This window comes from Aquarana catesbeiana, linkage group LG02 (assembly GCF_042186555.1).
Source record: "Aquarana catesbeiana isolate 2022-GZ linkage group LG02, ASM4218655v1, whole genome shotgun sequence".
In the NCBI taxonomy this organism is placed as follows: domain Eukaryota; kingdom Metazoa; phylum Chordata; class Amphibia; order Anura; family Ranidae; genus Aquarana; species Aquarana catesbeiana.
The window spans coordinates 14,452,880-14,476,630 of NC_133325.1; the positions used below are offsets into that span (position 1 = coordinate 14,452,880).

At 47.2% G+C, this 23,751-nt stretch overlaps 2 protein-coding genes across 2 annotated transcripts in view; one reads left to right on the forward strand and one right to left on the reverse strand.

The window, feature by feature from the left end:
- Positions 1 to 23,751, forward strand: part of LOC141126655 (uncharacterized) — a 149,592-nt gene that overhangs the window by 100,190 nt on the left and 25,651 nt on the right. The window lies entirely within an intron of this gene.
- LOC141129561 (uncharacterized) lies at positions 189 to 22,974 on the reverse strand. The gene is made up of 3 exons (XM_073617658.1): positions 22,832 to 22,974; positions 16,917 to 18,520; positions 189 to 2,627 (listed from the first exon to the last, which is right to left on the reverse strand). The coding sequence occupies exons 2-3, from the start codon at positions 17,733 to 17,735 to the stop codon at positions 924 to 926; spliced, it is 2,523 nt and encodes an 840-aa protein (XP_073473759.1). The 5' UTR covers positions 17,736 to 18,520; positions 22,832 to 22,974; the 3' UTR covers positions 189 to 923.

A 23,751-nucleotide genomic window follows, 5' to 3' on the forward strand; every position in this document is an offset into this window, starting at 1 on the left:
ACACCAATCCTCACTATGTATTGATCACAGGGAACTTTATCTGAAAATGCTTCACAGATGGTATCTAACCCCTTACAAGCTCTCTAAGATTTGTCCTCCTGCCTCACCAGACTGTTGGCGCAATTGTGGCTCCATTGGTTCACTGATCCATATCTTCTGGTATGGTGGAGCTAGCTCTTCTCAGTCTCAATAATCTCTCTATTCCCAAATCGTCTAGGGTTATTGTGATACACATTCTCTTATCCTCAAAACTAAACATTGCAAGCCACTGGAAGTCCCTTATTTATCAGATGTAATGAGTGACCTAAATCACACTTATAAACTTGAATGCATTCATGCCCTCAAAAGCAAGTCACTATCTAGATTTACCACCTCATGGTCCTCTTGGCCTACCCATGTATTGAACAATGTTGTTTAACCCTCTCTTAATGCATCATTGACAAGACTGAATAAGTATTTGCTTTATGTATGTCCACATCCTATGGCTGTCACTTAATTTTATTGATGTGCCAATATGACTTGCACTGTGCCTGTTCTTTGCATGTTTGTTTTTAAATGCATGTACAGCTAATAAGGCTATGTGCCCTGTACCTTTTGTCTGTTCTGAAATCTTCAATAAAAAGATTGGGGGGGGGGGGGATGAGAATTATTAAAGAAAAAACAGTTCAGTCAGTGGTGCTTGTTCAAAAAGTTTATCAAAAGGCAAAATATTCCATGGCTCCCTAGGTGCGTGCCTGATGGACATGAGCGCTAAACTCCATCCATTAAATCGCTATTTGCTCATGGATTGTGACAAGTTTGTTTCTAAAAGTATCATTGTACCTTTCCACTAGATTGTTGGTGACATGGGGTGTGAAACTGATGGGACACCTCAAACTCTTATTTAATGGTGTAGCTGCAACCCCTTTATTATCCCCCTTCTCCTAGAGTTTACTTTCTGCAGCTGAGGATGAATACAGTGAATGCTCTGGTGCCTGATAAATTCTGTTTTGAATTAAACAAAGCTTATCTCCAGAATGAACATTCAAGTGTCTAATAAGTTGTGTCCTCTGTGTAAAAGCTTTATTGCATTCAGAACATTGATATGGCTTCTCCCCAGTGTGAATCCTCTGGTGTCTGATGAGATCTGCCTTCAGTGTAAAAGCTGTTTCACATTCAGAACATGGATACGGCTTCACTCCTATGTGAAATTTCTTGTGTGTGTTAAGAGCTGACTTTTGTGTAAAAGCTTTGTCACATTCAGAACATTTAAATGGCCTCTTTAAATCTGGTTTTACCTTAGTGTGAACCTTCTTATGTGCGATAAGATCTGACTTTACTCTAAAATCTTTATCACATTCGGAACAGTGAAATGGTTTCTCTCCCGTGTGAATCATCTGGTGCTTGCCAAGGTTTTCCTTCCTTCCAAATGCTTTGTAACATTCAGAACACTGATACGGCTTCTCTCCTGTGTGAACCCTCATGTGATTGACAAGACCTAACTTAATTGTAAAAGCTTTGTCACATTCTGAACACCTATATGGCTTCTCTCCAGTGTGAATTCTCTCATGTCTGATAAGCTCTTCTTTCCCTGTAAAAGCTTTGTCACATTCAGAACACTTGTACGGACTCTCTCCAGTGTGAATCCTCTCGTGCTTGATAAGGTGTGCCTTCAATGCAAAAGCCTTGTCACATTCTGAACAATGAAATGGCTTCTCTCCTGTGTGGACCCTCTCATGTCTGATAAGATCTGATTTTGCTGTAAAAGCTTTATCACAATCAGAACACTGAAATGGCTTCTCTCCAGTATGAACCCTCAGGTGCGTAATAAGGGTTGACTTATCTCTACAAGGTTTGTTACATTCAGAACACCAATATGGCTTCTTTCTAATGTGGCTGCTTTGGTGTTTGATAAGGTTTGCTCTAAGTGGAAAAGCTTTGTCACATTCAGAACACTGATACGGCTTCTCTCCAGTGTGATCCATCTGGTGTGTAACAAGACATGACTTTTGTATAAAAGCTTTATCACATTTTGAACATGGATATGGCATCTCTCCAGTGTGAACTCTTTGGTGTCCGATAAGCTGTGACCTTGTTCTAAAAGCTGTGTCACACTGAGAACACTGAAATGATTTTGCGTGAACCATCTGATGTCTGCGAAGACCTGACTTAGTTAAAAGAGCTTTGTCACATTCGGAACACTGAAATAGTTTTGCTCTAGCTTGAATCCTCTGGCATCTAATAAACTCTGACTTCTGTGTATAATCTTTATCACATTCAGAACCATGGAATGGCTTCTCCCCTGCATGAATCATCTGGTGTCTGATAAGATTTGTCTTTGTTGTGAAAGCTTTGCTGCATTCAGAACACTGATATGGCTTCTCCCCTGTATGAACCCTCTCGTGTGCGATAAGAGTTCCCTTTGTTGCAAAAGCTTTGCTGCATTTGGAACACCGAAACGGCTTCTCTCCTGTATGAACCCTCTCATGCGTGATAAGTTGTGACATTGCTGCAAAAGCTTTGCCACATTTGGAACAAAAATATCTCTTTACTTTAGTGTGAGCTCCCTCAAGTCCAAGGTTTGGTTGCATTGCAAAAACAATGACATTTTCAGAACCCAGACACGGCTTCCCTTCTGTGTGTTCCATTTATTTAGGTCTGATTTTGCAGTAAAACCTTTACTACAAAACAAAAACATATAGCTTCTCACTTGGGTTTGACCTAAAGCCGATGTCACTTCCACAGCCCTGTAATGACTTCGCCCCTGTTGTCCTCTGAGGCTGGATCAATGAAGTATATCTACAACAATCATGAAATTTAGAACATTGATCTGGCTTGTATCCAGCATGAATCCTCCAGTAAAGTCTTTCAGTCTCTCAGAACACCCATATGGATTTGTCACCAGGGTGACAAAGTTGTGACTAGGAAGACCAACCTGACGAAAATCTTGGTTCATTTATTCACCTATATAGAGATTAAAGAAAAAGTCTGTAAATTTGGTAATAGTAAAGTTGTTTTCTCTTCTATTTAACCTTCATTATTACATTTAAAAATAGTATGTGATACACCTGTTTGATTTTTTTTGTATTTCATTTGAAAGGGAGCACTTTATTATTCCCATTATTTCTATTAGTTGGTATAATTTATTTAATTCATCGGTGCCCAACCAGTGGCCTGCGGAGCCCTCTGATGTGGCCCGCGACCTCCTGCTCTAAAATGCTGGGTTGGCAAGCCCAGATTGTGGCTTTCCAACCTGCTATGCCAGAGCATCCATGTTGCAGAGTGATACCAAATGCACTCTAACTGGGACAGGAACAGCCGGCGATACCTGGATGGAAGACTGAAACAAGAGAAGCCGCTCCAGGTGTGTGAGTCTCTGATTAATCCCCACACACACTAGTCAGGTGCTAGCCCAGCTTGCATGCCGTGTAACATGAAGAGATAATTCCGGATGGCTGCACTTCCAAAAATCCTTTTATTGAAGCTTCATATGACAAGTGGTTGACAGATGGAGCAGGGGAAAAAGAGGTAGATGTGTTTTGCGCAAATGTTAGCTCTTAGTCATTACAATTGCGCAAAACGCGTCTACCTCTTTGTCCCCTGCTCCATCTGTCAACCACTTGTCATATGAAGCTTCAATAAAAGGATTTTTGGAAGTGCAGCCATCCGGAATTATTTCTTCACTGAATGGAAGACTGTTTTTATAGATAAGTTTATTACTAAAACCACAGTATATATTTTGGCACATCTGTTCTGCACTGGCTACTGGCACTGCTCTCAAACTGATCTGCAGGTGCAGTGCACCTGCGGGTTACCTACATTGAGCCATAGACTTCTGTTGATACATTTTCCACATTTTGTCAAAGGAAAAACCTGAAAGGTACTTTTTAGAGATAGGATTCCAACTCTACCTCTCTTCCATCCTCTAGGCCTGGGAGAGTGAGCCCAGGGGAGGCCACCATGGGAGAGGGCAGCAGGGGAGGCAGGGTCAGATTCTTGAAGCCAAGTTTCAGTAAGACCAAGTTGGTTAAAGGAGTTATTTAATAATTTAAAATTATCTAAAAAAAAACACTCACAATGTTTGCATAATATAAGGGCATGTAACATCAATACTATGTCAGTCGTGCATTTCCCTCTAACCTCTCACCGCTCCCGCGGTGTTCCCGGGAAGGACAGACTAGGATAAGCTGACTCTGTAGGTAGCTGCATAGCAACACCCCATCTTTTATCTGTCAAAAAACTTTTAAAATATTATTGTAAGGGTTTGACCTAAAGATCGGAAATGTATTCCAGCGGTGATAAAATAAATCACATATATGGCTTAATCTTCAATGTATAGTGTTTATAATAATTATCGTGCGACTTTATAAGAAGATACAGTCGCTACCTGATATTGATCGGTCATGCGACTGATAAAAACACCCAAACATATAATTAATTAAAATCTAAAAACACTCTAATAATAGTCAGGCATTACAATAGTATAATTTTATATTCTAAGATATAGGGGGATATGTGTAGGGGGGAAGCAGGTGATCTGTGTGTGGGGGGAAGTTGGTGATCTCTGTGTGGGGGGAGGGGGAAGTAGGTGATCTGTGTAGGGGGGTAGGTGATCTGTGTGGGAGGGGGGAGTTGGTGATCTGTGTGTGGGGGGGAGTAGGTGATCTGTGTGGGGGGGGCAAGTAGGTGATCTGTGTGGGGGGGAAGTAGGTGATCTGTGTGTGGGGGAGGGGGAAGTAGGTCTGTGTAGGGGGGTAGGTGATCTGTGTGGGGGGAGAAGTAGGTGATCTGTGTAGGGGGGTAGGTGATCTGTGTGGGGGGGGTAGGTGATCTGTGTGGGGGGAGGGGAAGTAGGTGATCTGTGTAGGGGGGAAATTGGTGATCTGTGTGTGGGGGGAGGGGGAAGTAGGTCTGTGTAGGGGGGTAGGTGATCTGTGTGGGGGAGAAGTAGGTGATCTGTGTAGGGGGGTAGGTGATCTGTGTGGGGGGGGAATTGTGGGATTTGTGTGGGGGGAATAGGTGATCTGTGTAGGGGGGTAGGTGATCTGTGTGGGGGAGAAGTAGGTGATCTGTGTAGGGGGGTAGGTAATCTGTGTGGGGGGGATTAGGTGATCTGTGTGGGGGGAAGTAGGTGATCTGTGTGGGGGGGGAAGTAGTAGGTGACCTGTGTGGGGGGAGGTAGGTTATCTGTGTGGGGGGAAGTAGAAGGTGACCTGTGTGGGGGGAGGTAGGTGATCTATGTGGGGGGGAAGTAGTAGGTGACCTGTGTGGGGGGAGGTAGGTGATCTCTGTGGGGGGAGGTAGTAGGTGATCTGTGTGGGGGGGAAGTAGTAGGTGATCTCTGTGGGGGGAGGGGAATTAGGTGATCTGTGTGGGGGGGGAGTAGGTGATCTGTGTTGGGGGGAGTAGGTGATCTGTGTGGGGGGAGGGGAGGTAGGTGATCTGTGTGGGGGGGAGTAGGTGATCTGTGTGGGGGAGAAGTAGGTGATCTGTGTGGGGGAGAAGTAGGTGATCTGTGTGGGGGGAAGGTGATCTGTGTGTGGTGGGGGAGTAGGTGATCTGTGGGGGGGAATAAGGTGATCTGAGTGTGGGGAGTAGGTGATCTGTGTGGGGGGGAGAGGTGATCTGTGGGGGGGTAGTTGATCTGTGTGTGGGGGGAAGTAGGTGATCTGTGGGGGGAGTAGGTGATCTGTGTGTGGGGGGAGAGGTGATCTGTGGGGGGAGTAGGTGATCTGTGGGGGGGAATAAGGTGATCTGAGTGTGGGGGGAAGTAGGTGATCTGTGAGGGGGAGAGGTGATCTGTGTGGGGGGAGTAGGTGATCTGTGGGGGGGGTGATCGGTGTGGGGGGGAAGTAGGTGATCTGGGGGGGGAGTAGGTGATCTGTGTGGGGGAGAAGTAGTTGATCTGTGTGGGGGAGAAGTAGGTGATCTGTGTGGGGGGGAAGGTGATCTGTGTGTGGTGGGGGAGTAGGTGATCTGTGGGGGAGTAGGTGATCTGTGGGGGGGAATAAGGTGATCTGAGTGTGGGGAGTAGGTGATCTGTGTGGGGGGAGAGGTGATCTGTGGGGGGTAGTTGATCTGAGTGTGGGGGGAAGTAGGTGATCTGTGAGGGGGAGAGGTGATCTGTGTGGGGGGAGTAGGTGATCTGTGGGGGGGGTGATCGGTGTGGGGGGGAAGTAGGTGATCTGGGGGGGAGTAGGTGATCTGTGTGTGGGGGGAGAGGTGATCTGTGTGGGGGGAAGTAGTTGATCTGTTGGGGGGGTAGGTGATCTGTGTGGGGGGAGAGGTGATCTGAGTGTGGGGGGAAGTAGGTGATCTGTGGGGGGGAGAGGTGATCTGAGTGTGGGGGGGAAGTAGGTGATCTGTGGGGGGGGAGTAGGTGATCTGTGTGGGGGGGAAGTAGGTGATCTGTGTGTGGGGGGAGAGTTAATCTGTGTGGGAGGGAGTAGGTAATCTGTGGGGGGTAGAGGTGATCGGTGTGTGGGGGGGAAGTAGGTGATCTGGGGGGAGAGGTGATCGGTGTGGGGGGGAAGTAGGTGATCTGGGGGGGAGTAGGTGATCTGTGTGTGGGGGGAGAGGTGATCTGTGTGGGGGGAAGTAGTTGATCTGTTGGGGGGGTAGGTGATCTGTGTGGGGGGAGAGGTGATCTGAGTGTGGGGGGGAAGTAGGTGATCTGTGGGGGGGAGAGGTGATCTGAGTGTGGGGGGGAAGTAGGTGATCTGTGGGGGGGGAGTAGGTGATCTGTGTGGGGGGGAAGTAGGTGATCTGTGTGTGGGGGGAGAGTTAATCTGTGTGGGAGGGAGTAGGTAATCTGTGGGGGGTAGAGGTGATCGGTGTGTGGGGGGGAAGTAGGTGATCTGGGGGGAGAGGTGATCTGTGTGGGGGGGAGTAGGTGATCTGTTGGGGGGGGAGTAGGTGATCTGTGTGGGGGAGAGGTGATCTGAGTGTGGGGGGAAGTAGGTGATCTGTGGGGGGGAGAGGTGATCTGTGTGGGGGGGAGAGGTGATCTGAGTGTGGGGGGGAAGTAGGTGATCTGTGGAGTGGGGTAGGTGATTTGTGTGTGGGGGGAGAGGTGATCTGTGGGGAGGAGAGGTGATCTAATAGAGTACAGATCATCTCTAATATTAGAAGCCTGAATTGGACATTTCCAGCACGGGGGGGTGTGAGGAAACATGGGGGCTCATGTTATTCCATCGGATACAATGGATGGCAATAGTTGGTATCTATGTGGGACGTCCTGTACAAAATTTTTAACATAAGTGTTTTTTTTTTATTTAGTATTAGGGTTGCCACCTGTCTGGGATTCACCCGTACAGTCCGGGTTTTGAATCCCGTGCCCAGGTTTCAGTCTGCCTGACACCGGACACATCAGTGACAGCCCCGTAGCTCCAATCCTCCTCTCCTGTTGGCTTCCAGTGTTTTTAACTATATTAGCAGGGGGCACGTTAACTCACTGCACAGGCTTAGCATCCTCCAGCCTCCCCTCTGCGCAGAACCCGGGATCGGACCGGCTGTCCGGGTACAGTGAAGGAAGGGAAGGTGGTTTTGGCAGTGTGGGGAACAAACCCAGCAGTGGAAGCAGCAATGACAGTAACCTCACCGACATCGCAACTGTACGGGATTTCATCTTCCTGTGTGAGCCACTCCACCCCCCTCCGCACTCACTACACACCGTTCACCTTCTCCAGAGGGAATCTGCCTGCCGTCTTCCTGGCCAGTGGTCTCTAGTGATCTCTAGAGGGTGGTGGACAAGGTCCCCTCCTATAACCCCTCTGCAGTCCTCCCAACTGGGGGTCTTTTTTTAACTGGATGAAGGTGGTCTCCTATGTTCCTGGATGGGGTCCTCCCTTATTAGCCCCCCTACAGCTGGGGTCTTATTTAACTGGAGGGAGGTCCCTTCTTATCGCCCCCCCCCCAGTCCTCCCAGCTGGGGTCTACTTTAACTGGAAGGGGCTCCAATGTTCCTGGAGAGAGGTCCCCTCTGTTCCCTCATATCACCCCCCCAGCAGACCTCCCAGCTGGGGTCTTCTTTAAGTGGAGTGAGGTCCTCTCTTATCACGCCCCCTGCAGTTTTCCCAGCTGAGGTCTTCTTTAACTGGAGGGGGGCTCCAATGTTCCTGGAGGGAGGTCCCCTCTTGTCACCCCCCTGCAGTTCTTCCAGCTGGGGTCTTCTGTAACTGGAGAGAGGTCCCTTCTTATCACCCCCCTCCCCGCAGTCCTTCCAGCTGGGGTCTTATTTAACTGGACGGGGGTCTCCAATGTTCCCTGAGTGAGGTCCCCTTTCACCCCCCCGTAGTCCTCCCAAATGGGGTCTTCTTGAACTGGAGGGGGGCTCCAATGTTCCTGGAGTGAGGTCCCCTCTTGTCACCCCCCTGTAGTCCTTCCAGCTGGGGTCTTCTTTAAATGGAGAGGGGCGCCAATGTTCCTGGAGTGAGGTCCCCTCTTATCATGACCCCTGTAATCCTCTCCTCCCAGCTGGGGTATTCTTTAACTGGAGGGAGGCTCCAATGTTTCTGGAGCTAGGTCCCCTCTTGTCACCTCCCGCCGCAGTCCTCCCAGCTGGGGTCTTCTTTAACTGGAGGGGGGCTCCAATGTTCCTGGAGAGAGCTCCCCTCTGTTCCCTCTTATCACCCCCCCAGCAGTCCCCTCAGCTTGGGTCTTCCTTAACTGGAGCGAGATCCCTTCTTATCTCCCTCCTCCCCGCAGTCCTTCCAGCTGGGGTCTTATTTAACTGGAGGGGGGCTCCAATGTTTCTGGAGTGAGGTCCGCTCTTATCACGCCCCCTGCAGTCCTCCCAGCTGGGGTCTTATTTAACTAGAGGGGGGCTCCAATGTTCCTGGAGGGAGGTCCCCTCTTGTCACCCCCCCTGTAGTCCTTTCAGCTGGGGTCTTCTTTAACTGGAGGGGGGCGCCAATGTTCCTGGAGGGAGGCCCCCTCTGTTACCTCTTATCAACCCCCCCTGCCCCAGCCCTTCCAGCTGGGGTCTTTAACTAGAGGGAGGTCCCTTCTTATCGCCCCCCCCGCAGTCCCTCCAACTGGGGTCTTCTTTAACTGGAGGGGGGCTCCAATGTTCCTAGAGTACGGTCCCTTCTTATCACGCCCCCTGCAGTCCTCCCAGCTGGGGTCTTCTTTAACTGGAGGGAGGTCCCTTCTTATCTCCCCACCCCCCCGCAGTCCTTTCAGCTGGGGTCTTTAACTGGAGGGAGGACCCTTCTTAGCGACCCCCCCCCAAGTCCTTCCAGCTGGGGTCTTCTTTAACTGGAGGGGGGCTTCAATGTTCCTGGAGGGAGGTCCCCTCTTATCACCCCCCAGCTCTCCCAGCTGGGGTCTTCTTTAACTGGAGAGGTCTGCTATGTTTCTGGAGTGAGGTCCCCTCTTATCACCCTCCCCAGTCCTCCCAGTTGGGATCTTCTTTAACTGGAGAGGGGCGCCAATGTTCCTGGAGTGAGGTCCCCTCTTATCACGCCCCCTGTAGTCCTCCCAGCTGGGGTCTTAACTGGGGGGGGGGCACCTATGTTCCTGGATGGGGGTCCCCTCTTATCACCCCCCCTCTCTGCAGTCCTCCTACCTGGAGGGTCTTCTTAAACTGGAAGGGAGGGGGAGTCCCTGTATTCCTGAATGGGGGTCATCTCTTGTCACCCCACTGCAGTACTCCTGGATGGGGGTTTTCTTTATCTGGAGGGGGAGGGAAAAGAATTCATGTATTCCTGGATGGAGGTCCCATTTGATCACCCCCCTGAAGTCCTCTTAGCTGTGGGTCTTCCTTATCTAGAGGGGAGGAGGGATGAAAGTTCCTGTATTCCTGGGTGGGGGTTCCCTTCTGATCACCCCCTGTAGTCCCTTTATTTAGGAGTCCCCTTTCACTAGAGGGAGGGGGGGTTCCTGTATTCCCAGATGAGGGTTCCTGTATTTGTCTGTATTCTTGGATGGGTGGGAGGGAGTCCCTTCTAATCACCCCCATGCACTCCTGTTAAGGGGTCTCCTTCTCCTGGAGAGGGGTCCGTACACCTGGAAGTGTTAGTGAGTTTGGGGGGATCTTCCCTGACTCCAGTTATACTGGGGGTACAGAATGACCTGGTTTGATTTAATTACGCCCCTTAAGCTCCTCCCCTCATTAACACAATTGTGCCACATCCACTGTTTGTCATGTTGCGCTACGTGCGCCACATTATTACTCTTCTGGGGGCACCCAAAGGTGTCACAGGTCTTTTACAATCCTGTAGTGTACAGTATACTGCAAAAAAAAATTGGTTTGCTAAAGTGTTCGGGTTTGGCATGATGAAAAGGCGACAATTCCATATACCACTGCTCCCCCATAGTGGCCCCATTGTTACCTTCCTCTGTCCTCCTCCATGGTCCCTCTTCTTACCTGAGCTCTCTGGAAGTTTCTCCTTCAGTCTCTTGTCTGTCTTTGGCTGCAGCTACATGTGAGAGGATAAAGGGGAGGGGGTGTCCTCAGTGCTGCCATTTTCTCATAGCTCAGAGGGGTGTCCTCCATTTTCTTGTAGCTCAGGGAGGAGGGGGGAAGTGTCTTCCATTTTCTTATAACTCGGAGAGGAGGGAGGAAGTGTCCTCCATTTTCTTGTAGCTCAGAGGGGGGATGTCCTCCATTTTTTTGTAGCTCAGAGAGGAGGGGGTAGTGCCCTCCATCTTCTTATAACTTAGAGGGGGGTGTGTCCTCCATTTTCTTATAACTCAGAGAGGAGGGAGGTAGTGTCTTTTGTTTCCTTGTAACTCAGAGGGGGGAGGGAGTGCCCTCCATTTTCTTGTAGCTCGGAGGGGGGGGGGTCCTCCATTTTGTTGTAGCTCAGAGAAGGGGTATCCTCCATTTTCTTGTAGCTCAGAGAGGAGGGAGGAAGTGTCCTCCATTTTCTTGTAGCTCAGAGAGGAGGGGGAAGTGTCCTCCATTTTCTTATAACTCAGAGAGGGGAGGGGGGAAGTGTCCTCCATTTTCTTGTAGCTCAGAGAGGAGGGGGAAGTGTCCTCCATTTTCTTGTAGCTCAGAGAGGAGGGGGGAAGTGTCCTCCATATTATTATAGCTCAGAGAGGGGAGGGGGGAAGTGTCCCCCATTTCCATATAACTCAGGGAGGGGAGGGGGAAGAGTCCTCCATTTTCTTGTAGCTCAGAGGGGGGAGGGAGTGTCCTCCATTTTCTTGTAGCTCAGAGAGGGGGAGAGGGTGTCCAAACCTGTGAGATCAGCAGTATTGCCACTGCTTTTAAAATTCAACATGTAAACAGTCAGACCGATTTTTAAATCCTGTATATCACTATATAAGCTCAGTTTACTGTTAAAAATAAGCGTGAAATGCAAGACTCCGGTGGGTGTAATAAGATGTCCGCTTGCTGCCTTCTCACTGTAGCCTTACTGTGGACGAGTGCGGGGTGTAGCAAGATGGGGACGGAACGTCAGTTCCGTTACAATTTCTGATGGGTCGCCCAATCTGACGAAGCACCTCCGTTTTCTTATAACTCAGAGAGGGGAAGGAAGTGTCCTCCATATTTTTATAACTCAGAGAGGGGAAGGAAGTGTCCTCCATATTTTTATAACTCAGAGAGGAGGAGGGGTGTCCTCCATATTTTTATAACTCAGAGAGGGGGAGGGAGTGTCCTCCATTTTCTTGTAGCTCAGAGAAGAGGGAGGACATGACCTCCATTTTCATGTAGCTTAGGGATTGCATTTTCCTGTAATGACACGATGACTTCTTATTGTTTAGAAGAGGTGATTGCAGCCATATTACTGCACTTGCAACAAAAACAACTGAGTACTGTCTGTGATACTTTTTTTATTTGCACTAATACACAATTTTCAGGGCCTCTGTTGTTTAGAAGAAATGTGTCCATCTCCTCCTTTATATACAATATATCCATGGGGGGGTGGGGTGGGGGGGGGTCCTGTGTCATCAGCCCCACCCACTTCCTGTCTTTGTGGAAGACGGACTCAGATTTGACCCTTTTACTGCTGGAACTATTTCTTCCACGGATTTCTTTCACATGAAAAAGTACTAAACCCTCCCAGACATGAAAAAAAAAAAAAAAAAAAAGATGTCGGTGTGATTTGTGAAGTATCTCAGTATTTGTACATCAGTTTATCAGGCCACTATTTCCCAGTATAACATTAAATAAATGTGCAGTGCGCACGGACACCATACTATTCCCATTCACGATGTAACAGACCAGACTACATCCAATAATTACATACCAAATATGTCCAGACTCAGAAGTGTGAGCGATCATCAAACTGTAGACATGAGCGAAAATTCTGAAAATACAGTTCCGAAAATTCGTACATTCGTAAGGATCCGAAATACAATTTTTTATGCATACGAATTTTGTACGAAATAAGAAATTTCATTTACGAATTTCGGATAAATTTATCATAACAAACTTTCGTTATTGTTACGAAAAGTTAACCAAACCAAAAGTTAAAAACCCAGGAAGTCAGCACAGCACAGGGATGGTGGGAGCCCCTCATAATGATAAATTCATCAAAACGAACTTTCTTAATTGTTACGAAAATTTTACGAACCTAACGAAAATTTGTATTTCGTACGAATGCGAATTGAATTTGGGACACAAATTACGAATTAATTTTAATACGAAACGGAACTGAACGAAACGAAACAAATTTATTGACGGCGCACATGTCTACTAAACTGCGATCCTCACAATTGTCCACAGGAGGCGCTATATCCCTTTACAGCCTTTTCATTTACAGATAACCAGAAATACCGGTCTTGAAATGATCCCCATCGCTCTGTGTGTGCCACCATACCTAGTATGTTTTGTACAATCTGTGCACAATGTCCGCCCTCCGTGGGTTTATGCTTTGTGCATGTCCCTGCCTATGGGGGAAGTGGGGGGGGGGCTTGATTATATGTTTGGTTCACTTATCTTTATTGATGTCACAAGAGGATGGACAAGATTCACAGAGCAGAGATTGTACAGATTGTACCGTGTGTGACCAATTGTCCTGGATCTACCAGGATTGTCCCACATTGACCGTGTCCCAGGAACATAGAGGGAGAAGTAGGTGTTCCTAGTGCCTCCACCCAAGGCGTGTGCCACTTATCTCCCCGGTGAACAACGTTTTTCCCCTAATAATTTTTCCTTCCCTCTGGCCACTGTCAGCAACGCTGAGGACATTTTTCCTCCCACAATACAAAGACAGTGGGCACTATTTTTTTTACCCTGATGACCGCAGATCCAAAACATTTGTCCCCCCTTGACCAGCAGTACAAGGGGCTCTATAACACAGGATTTTTGCACTTTATATGTTAGGAGGATTTATAAAAAAAATCAAATAGGAACTCTACATTATCTCAGCATATGGCAGTCTAATGGGACTCCGCATTTTCATGCAGGTAGCGGATATAGATTATTCCAGGGGACTTCACATTGTCCTGCATTTAGCGAACATAGGTGATCCTTAGGGTCTACATGTTGCTCAATCCACATGGTGGACAAAAATTGTCCCACTTGACTCGTTTTCCAATCCATGTGGGAGGTAGAGATTGCTCCACAGTACTCCACATTTCCAATCCATGTGGTGGTCATAGATTGTCCTGCATGTGGCAGACATAAATTGTTGAATGGGACTACACATTATCTCAGCATGTGTTGGACATAGATAAGTGGACCAGCAAGCCCTTAAAACATTTCTGGAGTGAACTGAACTCACTTGGGAAGCACGAACACTGAGTGAAAACTCCCTAAACCATCACACTGTTTTATCCAAAACTTGGTCCAATGTTCATAGAGCTTTTTGACGTAATGGCCCAAATAAACCCTCTGCTTTACAAACCCAAATTATCTCCTTCGATGAAGATCCATCCTGTTTTTTATGTGGCACCTTTTAAAAAGAATCATTTTCCAAGACACTCCGTCTACCAGACCCAGTCTAAGAACAAGGGGAGGAAGAATTAATTATGGAGAAAGTGCTTAATTCTGGTCTTCACCATGGAAAGCTACAATATTATATGATAACATGGAAAGGTTATGTTCCATGAGAGGATTCATGGGAAACAAAGGAAAGTTTGCATTACCCCAATTTGAAGGCTAAGCTGACTTTTGGAGCATGTTACACTTGTATTTAGGGTGTAACATGTAACATACTCTAGTACCTCCCCCTACACTCCCTGATCTGCCCACAGTGACATTTTTTTTTTTAAATATGTCCATTTGTAATTTTTTTCCCCAAAGGTGAACTTAACCTATAGTCAGAAATTCCCATAAAAGATAACCTTTCGGTAGAATTTCCTTAGTCCTTAAATTAAGTAGTTGGGTCTACTGGATCTTGATTTCTGGTCTCCCATGGCCTGGAGCATGACTTGTCTGTTCTGCCACACGCTGTTTCTTTGACCATTGAAATTCTCATAGTTCTCCATTACTGCATTGCAGTTGCAGTGAGTCTCACCTGCATCTGATCATGTGGCCAATCAGAGTGATTAATCATTTCTTAAAGGGATGCTGACACTCTACCTTTCCTCACTAGAACCCTTCAAGTTCATCAGCTGATTGATCATGAAAGTCACTCCCATTCAGATTCACTTTGCACAATTGTAGGCAGATGCAGTTCACTGTAGGTGGCGATTGACCAAAGTGGCAATATAGAAGGGGAGGGAAGTTGTGAGGAACTCGGTTTCTCTATGACATCTTGCAGTCACAGGGAGACAGCTGTCAGCTGTTCCCCACCTGACCTCTGAAGCCATCTTAGGCCAGGCAGAGTCTATGCAAGACTCCGGCTGCTGGGTTTGACGCGATTTATGTGAGTGGTTAGTGTAGGAACAGGTTTACCGCCTGGAAGGGACAGTGCTTAGCAGCAGGAAAAGGTTTCACAGGAGTAGGGAAAGAGAAGAAACTACACCATCTTCTTGTAGGAAGCTCCACGTTTGGGTGTGGACCAGCCAGGTCGTATTTCCACCCCTCGCTGCAGAAGTTGTTGACATCATTCCAGGATTTCAAGTGGCTATGGTCGGCTGTGCCTTCCATCCGGGCCTGTTTGTATGTTGTTGGAACTCTCACAATTTACTGTTTTCATCCTCCTCGGCTGATTGATCATGAAAGTCACTCCCATTCAGGTTCACCTTTGTAGGCAGATGCAGTCTGTCTTCCCCAATGTAGGCATGACCAAACCAGCAATGCAGAATGGGAAGGAAGTTGTGAGGAACTCGGTTCCTCTATGACTTCCTGTGGTCACAGGAAGACAGCTGTCCGATTGGACGCTGGTTCCTCACCTGACCACTGAAGCCATCTTGGGCCAGGCAAAGCCTATGCAAGACTTCGGCTGCTGGGTTTGGTGCGGTTTTATGTCCATCCACAAATGGCAGCCTCCACAAGGGGATTAGAAGCAAAATCCAGCAGGAGCTACAGAGTATAAAAAGAGAAGAGAGGCGCCTCTAACTGTAGCAATATGGTTACATTTAATGAAGGTACAACATTTAGCAACTCGCATGGTTGATGATTAAAAGAGGCACATCTAAGTATGCAGGGATCTGGGGTAAAGCTGTCCACATAGACCGTCCTCCGCACCACCGGCTCTCAACGCTGTCAGTCTGAGATCGTGACCAGGAAGACTACTCTGCAGTAGAGTGATTTGAAAGCGAGGCTTGAAGTGCTCATGGAGCGCAGTGTGGAAGGGATGACGTTGATGGTGGTGCGGGGGATGGTCTATGTTGACAGCTTTTTCCCGGGTGCCGGCATACTTAGATGTGCCTGTTTTAATCATCAACCATGTGAGTTTCTAAATGTTGTGCCTTCATTAAATGTAACCATATTGCTACAGTTAGAGGCACCTCTCTTCTCTTTTATACAGTTATGACATGATGCTACTTCTATATCAAGTCAAAATTTATTTAAAAGCTTTGCTTGTCTTGCAAAACGCTCTCAAACCAAGTTACTCTCAAACCAAGGTATTACTGTACTTGATTTCTCTTACACTAAAAGCTGTGCCTATCCTGAAGTTTTCATCCACTGGTCTCCAATCCCTACAGATACGTTCCTAACATGAGATGAAACTTAATCAGCAAACTGTGCTTAAGTGGTATGTGTAAGGAAGCACAGGGAGCATCTTTTTCACTGGACGGTGACTCCTCCTCATTTGGCCTGCCTGGAGTGCTAAATCTTTTTGCAATGGGAGGCATGGGCCAGATGGTCTTCAGCTGACCATACATGGTTAGTTTTTTTTCTGTTTCCTATATCCACACAGATAAGAGGGGGTTAAGGAATCCCCCATATTGGGACTTTATGTACAGGACAGCAGCACCCTTTTCTGTCAGAATAGACTGAACAGCAACTGCAGCCACCGATAGAGAAACGTTTTCCAATATGTCCCTTCGACAGAAGTCAAAGATCAACTTCTATCAAGCAGAGATGGTCACACACTGACCAAAGTTCATCCATTTCCTGGTGAACCATCCAAATTTCAATCAGTGTATGGCAAGCTTTATCTTGAGCCCTCAAGCTTGGCTGTAGAGGCTTGGCAAAATGGAGCTCAACCAAGAGGAAGAATTAATCAATCAATGTGTTAAGTGGAGATCTGGAAATAAAGAAAACAGGTTGGAATGCAAATTATTTTGTTTATGATGCAAACAAATTACATGTTCAATCAAAGCTTCATAAGCAAAAAAAAACAAACTTATCAATGAATAATAGTAGAAAATCATTACGGAAAACACAGTTTAGTCACTGGTGCATGTCCAAAAATTATCTCAAAAAGGTAGAGTAATCAATGGATCCCTAGGTGTGTGCCTGATGGACATAAGCGCTAAACTCAATGCAGCCGTCCATTACATTCATGAATTGTAGCGAGTGTGTTCTTCAAAGTATCATTGTACCTTTCCAGTAGTTTGTTGGATGGCATGAGATGTGGAACTACTGGGACATCCAAAACTCTGTCACAGTAGCATAACTTCTACCCCTTTAATACCCCCTTCTCTCAGAGTTTATTCTCAGCAGTTGAGGATGAACCCTCTGGTGTTCCAGTGTGAACTTTAAGGTGAGTGATAAGATGTGTCTTCTGTATAAAAGCTTTATCACATTCAGAACATTGAAATGGCTTCTCTCCAGTGTGAAGCTTCTGATGTCTGATAAGATGTGGCTTCTGTGCAAAAGCTTTGTCACATTCAGTGCATTGAAAAGGCTTCTCTATATAGGTTTTTCCTCCAGCATGAGCCTTCTTATGTCTGATGAGGCCTGGCATCTCTAGAAAAGCTTTACCACATTCAGAACATTGAAATGGTTTCTCTATCGTGTGAACCGTCTGGTGTCTGAGAAGGTTTGACTTCCTTGTAAAAGCTTTGTCACATTGGGAACATTGATATGGCCTCTCTCCAGTGTGAACCCTTTCATGATTGATGAGATCGAATCTAATTTTAAAAGCTTTGCCACACGTAAAACACTTATATGGCTTGTCTCCAGTATGAATCTTCTGGTGCATAAGAAGGGTTCCCTTCTCTCGAAAAGGTCTGTTACATTCAGAACACTGATACAGCTTCTCTTCAGTGTGAACCCTCTGGTGTCTGCTAAGTTTTGTCTTTGTTGTGAAAGCTTGGCCACAGTCACACTGAAATGGCTTCTCCCCGGTATGAACCCTCTCGTGTGTGATCAGTTGTGACATTACTGCGAAAGCTTTGCCACATAGAGAACAAAAATACCTCTTCACTTTAGTGTGAGCTCCCCCAAGTCCAGGGTTTGGTTGCATTGGAAACACTATGATGCAGTCAGAACCCAGACCCGGCTTCTCTTCTGTGTGTTCCATCAGGTATTCAGTGAGGTCAGATTTTGAAGTAAAACCTTTGTCACCATCCAGAAAAAGTATTGCTTCTCTCTTGAGTTTGACTTAAAAGTTGTTGTCACTTCCAGAACCCTGAAATCATTTTTCTCCCGTTGTCCTCTGAGGTTGGATCAATGCTGATGAACATCTAAAACAATCATGACATTTAGAATGATATGGCTTGTGTCCTGTGTGAACCCTCCAGTAAAGTATTTCAGTCTCTCAGAACACCCATATGGATTTGTCACCACCTGTGATTATAAAGCCCAAAGTGACCATCACCATGGTGACTTAGTTGTGACCATGAAGACCAACGTGACCATCACCAGGGTGACTCAGTTGTGATTATGAAGACCAAAGTGACCATCACCAGGGTGACTCAGTTGTGACAATGAAGACCAACGTGACCATCACCAGGGTTACTTAGTTGTTACTATGAAGACCAGGGTGACTGAGTTGTGATGATGAAAACCAAACCTGACCATCACCAGAGTGACTTAGTTGTGACAATGAAGACCAACGTGACCATCACCAGGATGACTTAGTTGTGTTGATGAAGACCAACGTGACCATCACCAGGGTGACTTAGTTGTGTTGATGAAGACCAATGTGACCATCACCAGGGTGACTTAGTTGTGTTGATGAAGACCAATGTGACCATCACCAGGGTGACTTAGTTGTGGCTATGAAGAACAATGTGACCATCACCAGGGTGACTTAGTTGTGACTATGAAGACGAACCTGACCAAAAACATGGTCCATCAATCCACCTGTATAGAGGTAAAAAAAAAAATGTTGGTAAATTTGGCTATAGTAAAGTTGCTTTCTCTTTTATTTAACCTTCATTAATAAATTTAAAAGGAGTATCTTATAAACATGTTTAAGTTTTTGTATTTCATTTTACTCTATTATTCCATTATTTCTGTTGGTTGGTATAATTTAATTAATTCTTTGGTCCCATTCAGAACATTTTAATGCATTTTCAGCCCAGATAAACGATACAATAAATCAGAAGCAGTGTGTTCAGCTTTGTACAGGCATTTTTTTTCTCTAATAATGGTTTTAATGAAGTATACGGGTCTTTACTACAAATGTAACACAGCATTCAGGACACGGACCTTCCATCGTAGATGGTTACAACTCTACAAACAGTACTTGATCCATTACTGTAACAAATTAACCACTTGCCATCTGACATACACTATATTACCAAAAGTATTGGGATGCCTGCCTTTACACACACATGAAATGTAATGGCATCCTAGTCTTAGTCCATAGGGATCAATATTGAGTTGGCCCACCCTTTGCAGCTATAACAGCTTCAACTCTTCTGGGAAGGCCGTCCACATGGTTTAGGAGTGTGTCTATGGGAATGTTTGACCATTCTTCCAGAAGTGCATTTGTGAGGTCAGGCACTGATGTTGGACGAGAAGGCCTGGCTCGCAGTCTCCGCTCTAATTCATCGGGTTTAAGGTCAGGTCTCTGTGCAGGCCAGTCAAGTTCTTCCACCACAAACTCGCTCATCCATGTCTTTATGGACCTTGCTTTGTGCACTGGTCCAAATAATTTAGTGTAGGGGGGATTATGGTGTGGGTTTGTTCTTTTCATGGGTTGGGCTTGGCCCCTTAGTTCCAGTGAAGGGGACTCTTAAGGCGTCAGCATACCAAGACATTTTGGACCATTTCATGCTCCCAACTTTGTGGGAACAGTTTGGGGATGGCCCCTTCCTGTTCCAACATGACTGCGCACCAGTGCACAAAGCATGGTCCATAAAGACATGGATGAGCAAGTTTGGGGTGGAGGAACTTGACTGGCCTGCACAAAGTCCTGACCTCGACATGATAGAACACCTTTGGGATGAATTAGAGCGGAGACTGCGAGCCAGGGCTTCTCATCCAACATCAGAAGCTGATCTCACAAATGCGCTTCATCTATTAGTGCCCATCAGTACTGCCTTTCAGTGCAGCCTTATCAGTGCTTCTTTAACAGCACCCATCAGTGTCCACCAGTGCCACCTATCAGTGCCAATTAGTGCTGCATATCAGTGCCCATCAGTGCAAGCCAAATGTTTATCAGAGACCTCAGATCAGCAAAAGCATATGCAGAGCCCTGTCCCCCCTCCTCCTCCTGTGTACAGAAAAGCATCACAGCTGGGCAGGAGAAGAAGTTGGGTTCAGCCGCTCTGCACTGTGTGAGATGCAGACGGCCACGAGGGATTCCGGCTGCCAAATAAAGATGTGCTGCCGTGCAGGACTCCAGACACAAAGTGCAAGCCGAGGGCAGATCTTACTGGTGCCCCACAGCTTGTGCGCTCCTGCTGGGCAAGTCCCTGGATCCAAATGCCAGAACTTGCTCCGCCACTGAGCGCCGCTCCGGAACTCACCAGGACTTATATCAAATCCCGGGACGGTCCCGGCGAATGCAGGACGGTTGGGAGGTATGTGACCGGGAGCCAGATAACATCAGGAAGATGATCCCTGCACACTGATGGGACATCATTTCTCACAACCAGACCCCCGTATAGAAGATGGGAAGGTTTTGGTTGCTAAACTTTAAAAATACTCAGTAAGGGAAAAACTTTTGAACTCAGAATGAGAATTGTATTCGACACAAGAGATAATGGAATAAATGTGGACTTTGGGTTTCTAAATAAAGCTGGGTACAGATGGTTAGAATCCCGGCTGGTTCACCATGTGACCTGGGAAGTGTATGTGTGCCGCTCATGCTCAATAGTGAGGGGGTATGTAGACAATGCATCTGCAACTGCTGCTAGAGTGCTGACAGGGGATGGAACCCGTCCTGGCTCCTGCGAAAGCTCAAGGGAAGAAGGGGGTAGCCCCTGGATGTCACACATCTATGTTGTCCTGGAAAGGCGAATGGAGTGGCGACCTCATACCAGGCCACACCCCAACGCGTTTCACTCCGCCCCGGAGCTTAGTCACGAGGACCATGTATGGGCAGGATGATTGTACCCAAACTGATCGATTTATCAACTTGGGTACAACCAGCCTGTCAGATTTTGCATGCAATGGCTACAGCCGCTAGCAATAATCACTGCAGGGACAGCACCCCTGCACCCCCCCTCCCCCCCCATCATCGGGAGAACACAATAGCTCTGCGGGAGGGATTTCCCCATCAACATTGACTGTGTTGATGGTGAAATTGAGTGATTTGGTGGTCAATCACTCTATGGTCAGCTTAATTTTTCAACTGTTTTAGAACCGTTCTGTGACTCCCCCTCCCAATTCCATAGCCAGCACCTTTCCTTCTCTTATCAGTAGGGATGAGACGAACACCCCCCCTTTTGGTTTGCAGCAGAACTCCCGAACAGGGGAAAAGTTCTGATACGAACAGCGAACCCCATTGAAGTCAATGGGAGCCGAACAGAAAAAATAAAAAGTGCCCATTTTGAAGGCTTATATGCAAGTACATGGCCATAAAAGTGGGGTATGAGGACCCGGGTACTGCCCTGGTGGACATGTATCAATGCAAAAAAATTTTTGTTTAAATTATACTTTTAGGAGCAGCTGTTTTAATGATGCTTAAAGTGCAACAATAAAAATGAAAAATTCCTTTAAATATAGTGTCTGGGGGGTCCCCTTAGTCTGCCTGTAAATTGGCACATCTGTAGCATATATAGAACATGCTGCAGAAAAAATGAAATTTCTAAAAGAAAAACGCGTCAAATCACATTTAAAATGACTTGCCGTTGCAATTGCTGCCATCCAGGTATTGTAAAAAAACAAAACAAAAGAAAAAAACAAACAGCATGGCATCCCCCTCCCCCCAATTCATACCAGACCTGAAGGATTTAAAGGGGAACCCCACACTAAAATAAAAAAGGCGTGGGGTCCCCCCCAAAATTCATACCAGACCCTTCAAGCATGCAGCCTGGCTGGTCAGGAAAGGGGGGGGTGAGCGAGCGCCCCCCCCCTCCCCCCCGAACCATACCAGGCCACATGCCCTCAACATGGGGGGGTGGGTGCTTTGGGGCAGGGGGGGCTCTGCTTTGCCCAATCGGGGCACAGAATGCACTGTGCAGCACATTTCAGGGTGTTTGGTGGGGTGAACACCCTGGAAATTCGGATGTTCCCAGAACGGGGTGAACCGCCAATGCTCAGGCTGAACCATTCACCCAACATTACTTATCAACTATCCCAAATTACCATCCTGTGTATATGTTGGTGCATTTTTTTTGTTCCCCCTCGGAGGTTTAATGTTTTAGTGAACAAGTCCTGTTGGGACTGAGAAGAAGGAAGCTCTGTGTGAACTTTTGTGTGCAAAGGAGGTATGTGATTGGTGGGATCTGTGTGTGTGGGGGGGGGAGGAGGTAGGTGATCTGTGTGTGTGGGGGGGGGAGGAGGTAGGTGATCTGTGTGTGTGGGGGGAGGTGGTCTGTGTGTGTGGGGGGAGGTGGTCTGTGTGTGTGGGGGGAGGTGGTCTGTGTGTGTGGGGGGGAGGTGGTCTGTGTGTGTGGGGGGAGGTGGTCTGTGTGTGTGGGGGGGAGGTGGTCTGTGTGTGTGGGGGGGAGGTGGTCTGTGTGTGTGGGGGGGAGGTAGATGATCTGTGTGTGGGGTATGGCGAGGTAGGTGGTCTGTGTGTGGGGGGAGGTAGGTGATCTGTGTGTGGGGTGGGAGGAGGTAGGTGATCTGTGGGGGGTAGATAATCTGTGTGTGTGGGGGGGTAGGTGATCTGTGTGTGGGGGGGAGGAGGTAGGTGATCTGTATGTGTGGGGGGGTAGGTGATCTGTGTGTGGGGGGGTAGGTGATCTGTGTGTGGGGGGGAGGAGGTAGGTGATCTGTATGTGTGGGGGGGTAGGTGATCTGTGTGTGGGGGGTAGGTGATCTGTGGGGCGGGGAGTTAGGTGATCTGTGGGGGGGGGGTAGGTGATTTGTGGGGGGGGTAGGTGATCTGTGGGGAGGGAGGAGGTAGGTGATCTGTGTTGTAATTCTTCTCTCTTGGGACATCCAAAACACAAAGTTCACCATGATCTGATCTTTTTCTTCAGTGTGTTGGTGTAAATGGAAACTCCCTGTACTTCCCTCCCCCCATAGTGACCCCACATTGCCCCCCATTCTTACCCGATCTCTCTGGATTTTTTTTGTTTTTCAGCCACTTGTCTGTCTCTGGCTGCAGCAACATGTGAGAAGGGGAGGGGGAGGGGCAGGGGTGTCCTCAGTGCCACCATTTTCTTGTAGCTCAGAGAGGAGGGAGGGGTGTCCTCCATTTTCTTGTAGCTCAGAGAGGAGGAGGGGTGTCCTCCATTTTCTTGTAGCTCAGAGAGGAGGAGGGGTGTCCTCCATTTTCTTGTAGCTCAGAGAGGAGGAGGGGGTGTCTTCCATTTTCTTGTAGCTCAGAGAGGGGGAGGGGGTATCCTCCATTTTCTTGTAGCTCAGGGATCTGATTTTCCTGTAATGACACAATGACTTCTCATTGTTTAGAAGAAATGTGTCCATTGATAAAGATCTTCCTCCTTTATATACAATGTATCCATGCTCTCCTTCCCCTGTGCTGGGGGGAGGGGGGGGGGGGGCGAGAAAATCTGCAAGGGGAGTTCCATCAGATTAGGCGACCTGTCAAATCTTGTAATGGAAGTGACGTTCCATTGCAGCCATCTTGGTTCAACCCCACTCGGCCACACTAAGCCTGCAGTCTGAAGTCGCCAAGCGGACATCTTGTTACACCCACCGGAGTTTTGCTTTGCACACTTACTTCTACCAGTGAACTAAGCTTATATCGTGAAATTCAGGATTTAGAAGTTCGTGAAGCTATTTTGATGTTAAATATTAAAAGCAGCGGCAATCTTGCTGATCTCACAGGTTTGCTGACCTGACAGAACACCGCTGCTTTTATAATACAACCTCAAAACAGTCGGACGGAGTTCTAAATCCTGTATTTCACTATATAAGCTCCGTTTATTGGTAGAAATAACTATGAAATGCAAAATTCCGGTGGGTGTAACAAGATGTCCGATTGGCGACTTCAGACTGTAAGCTTAGTG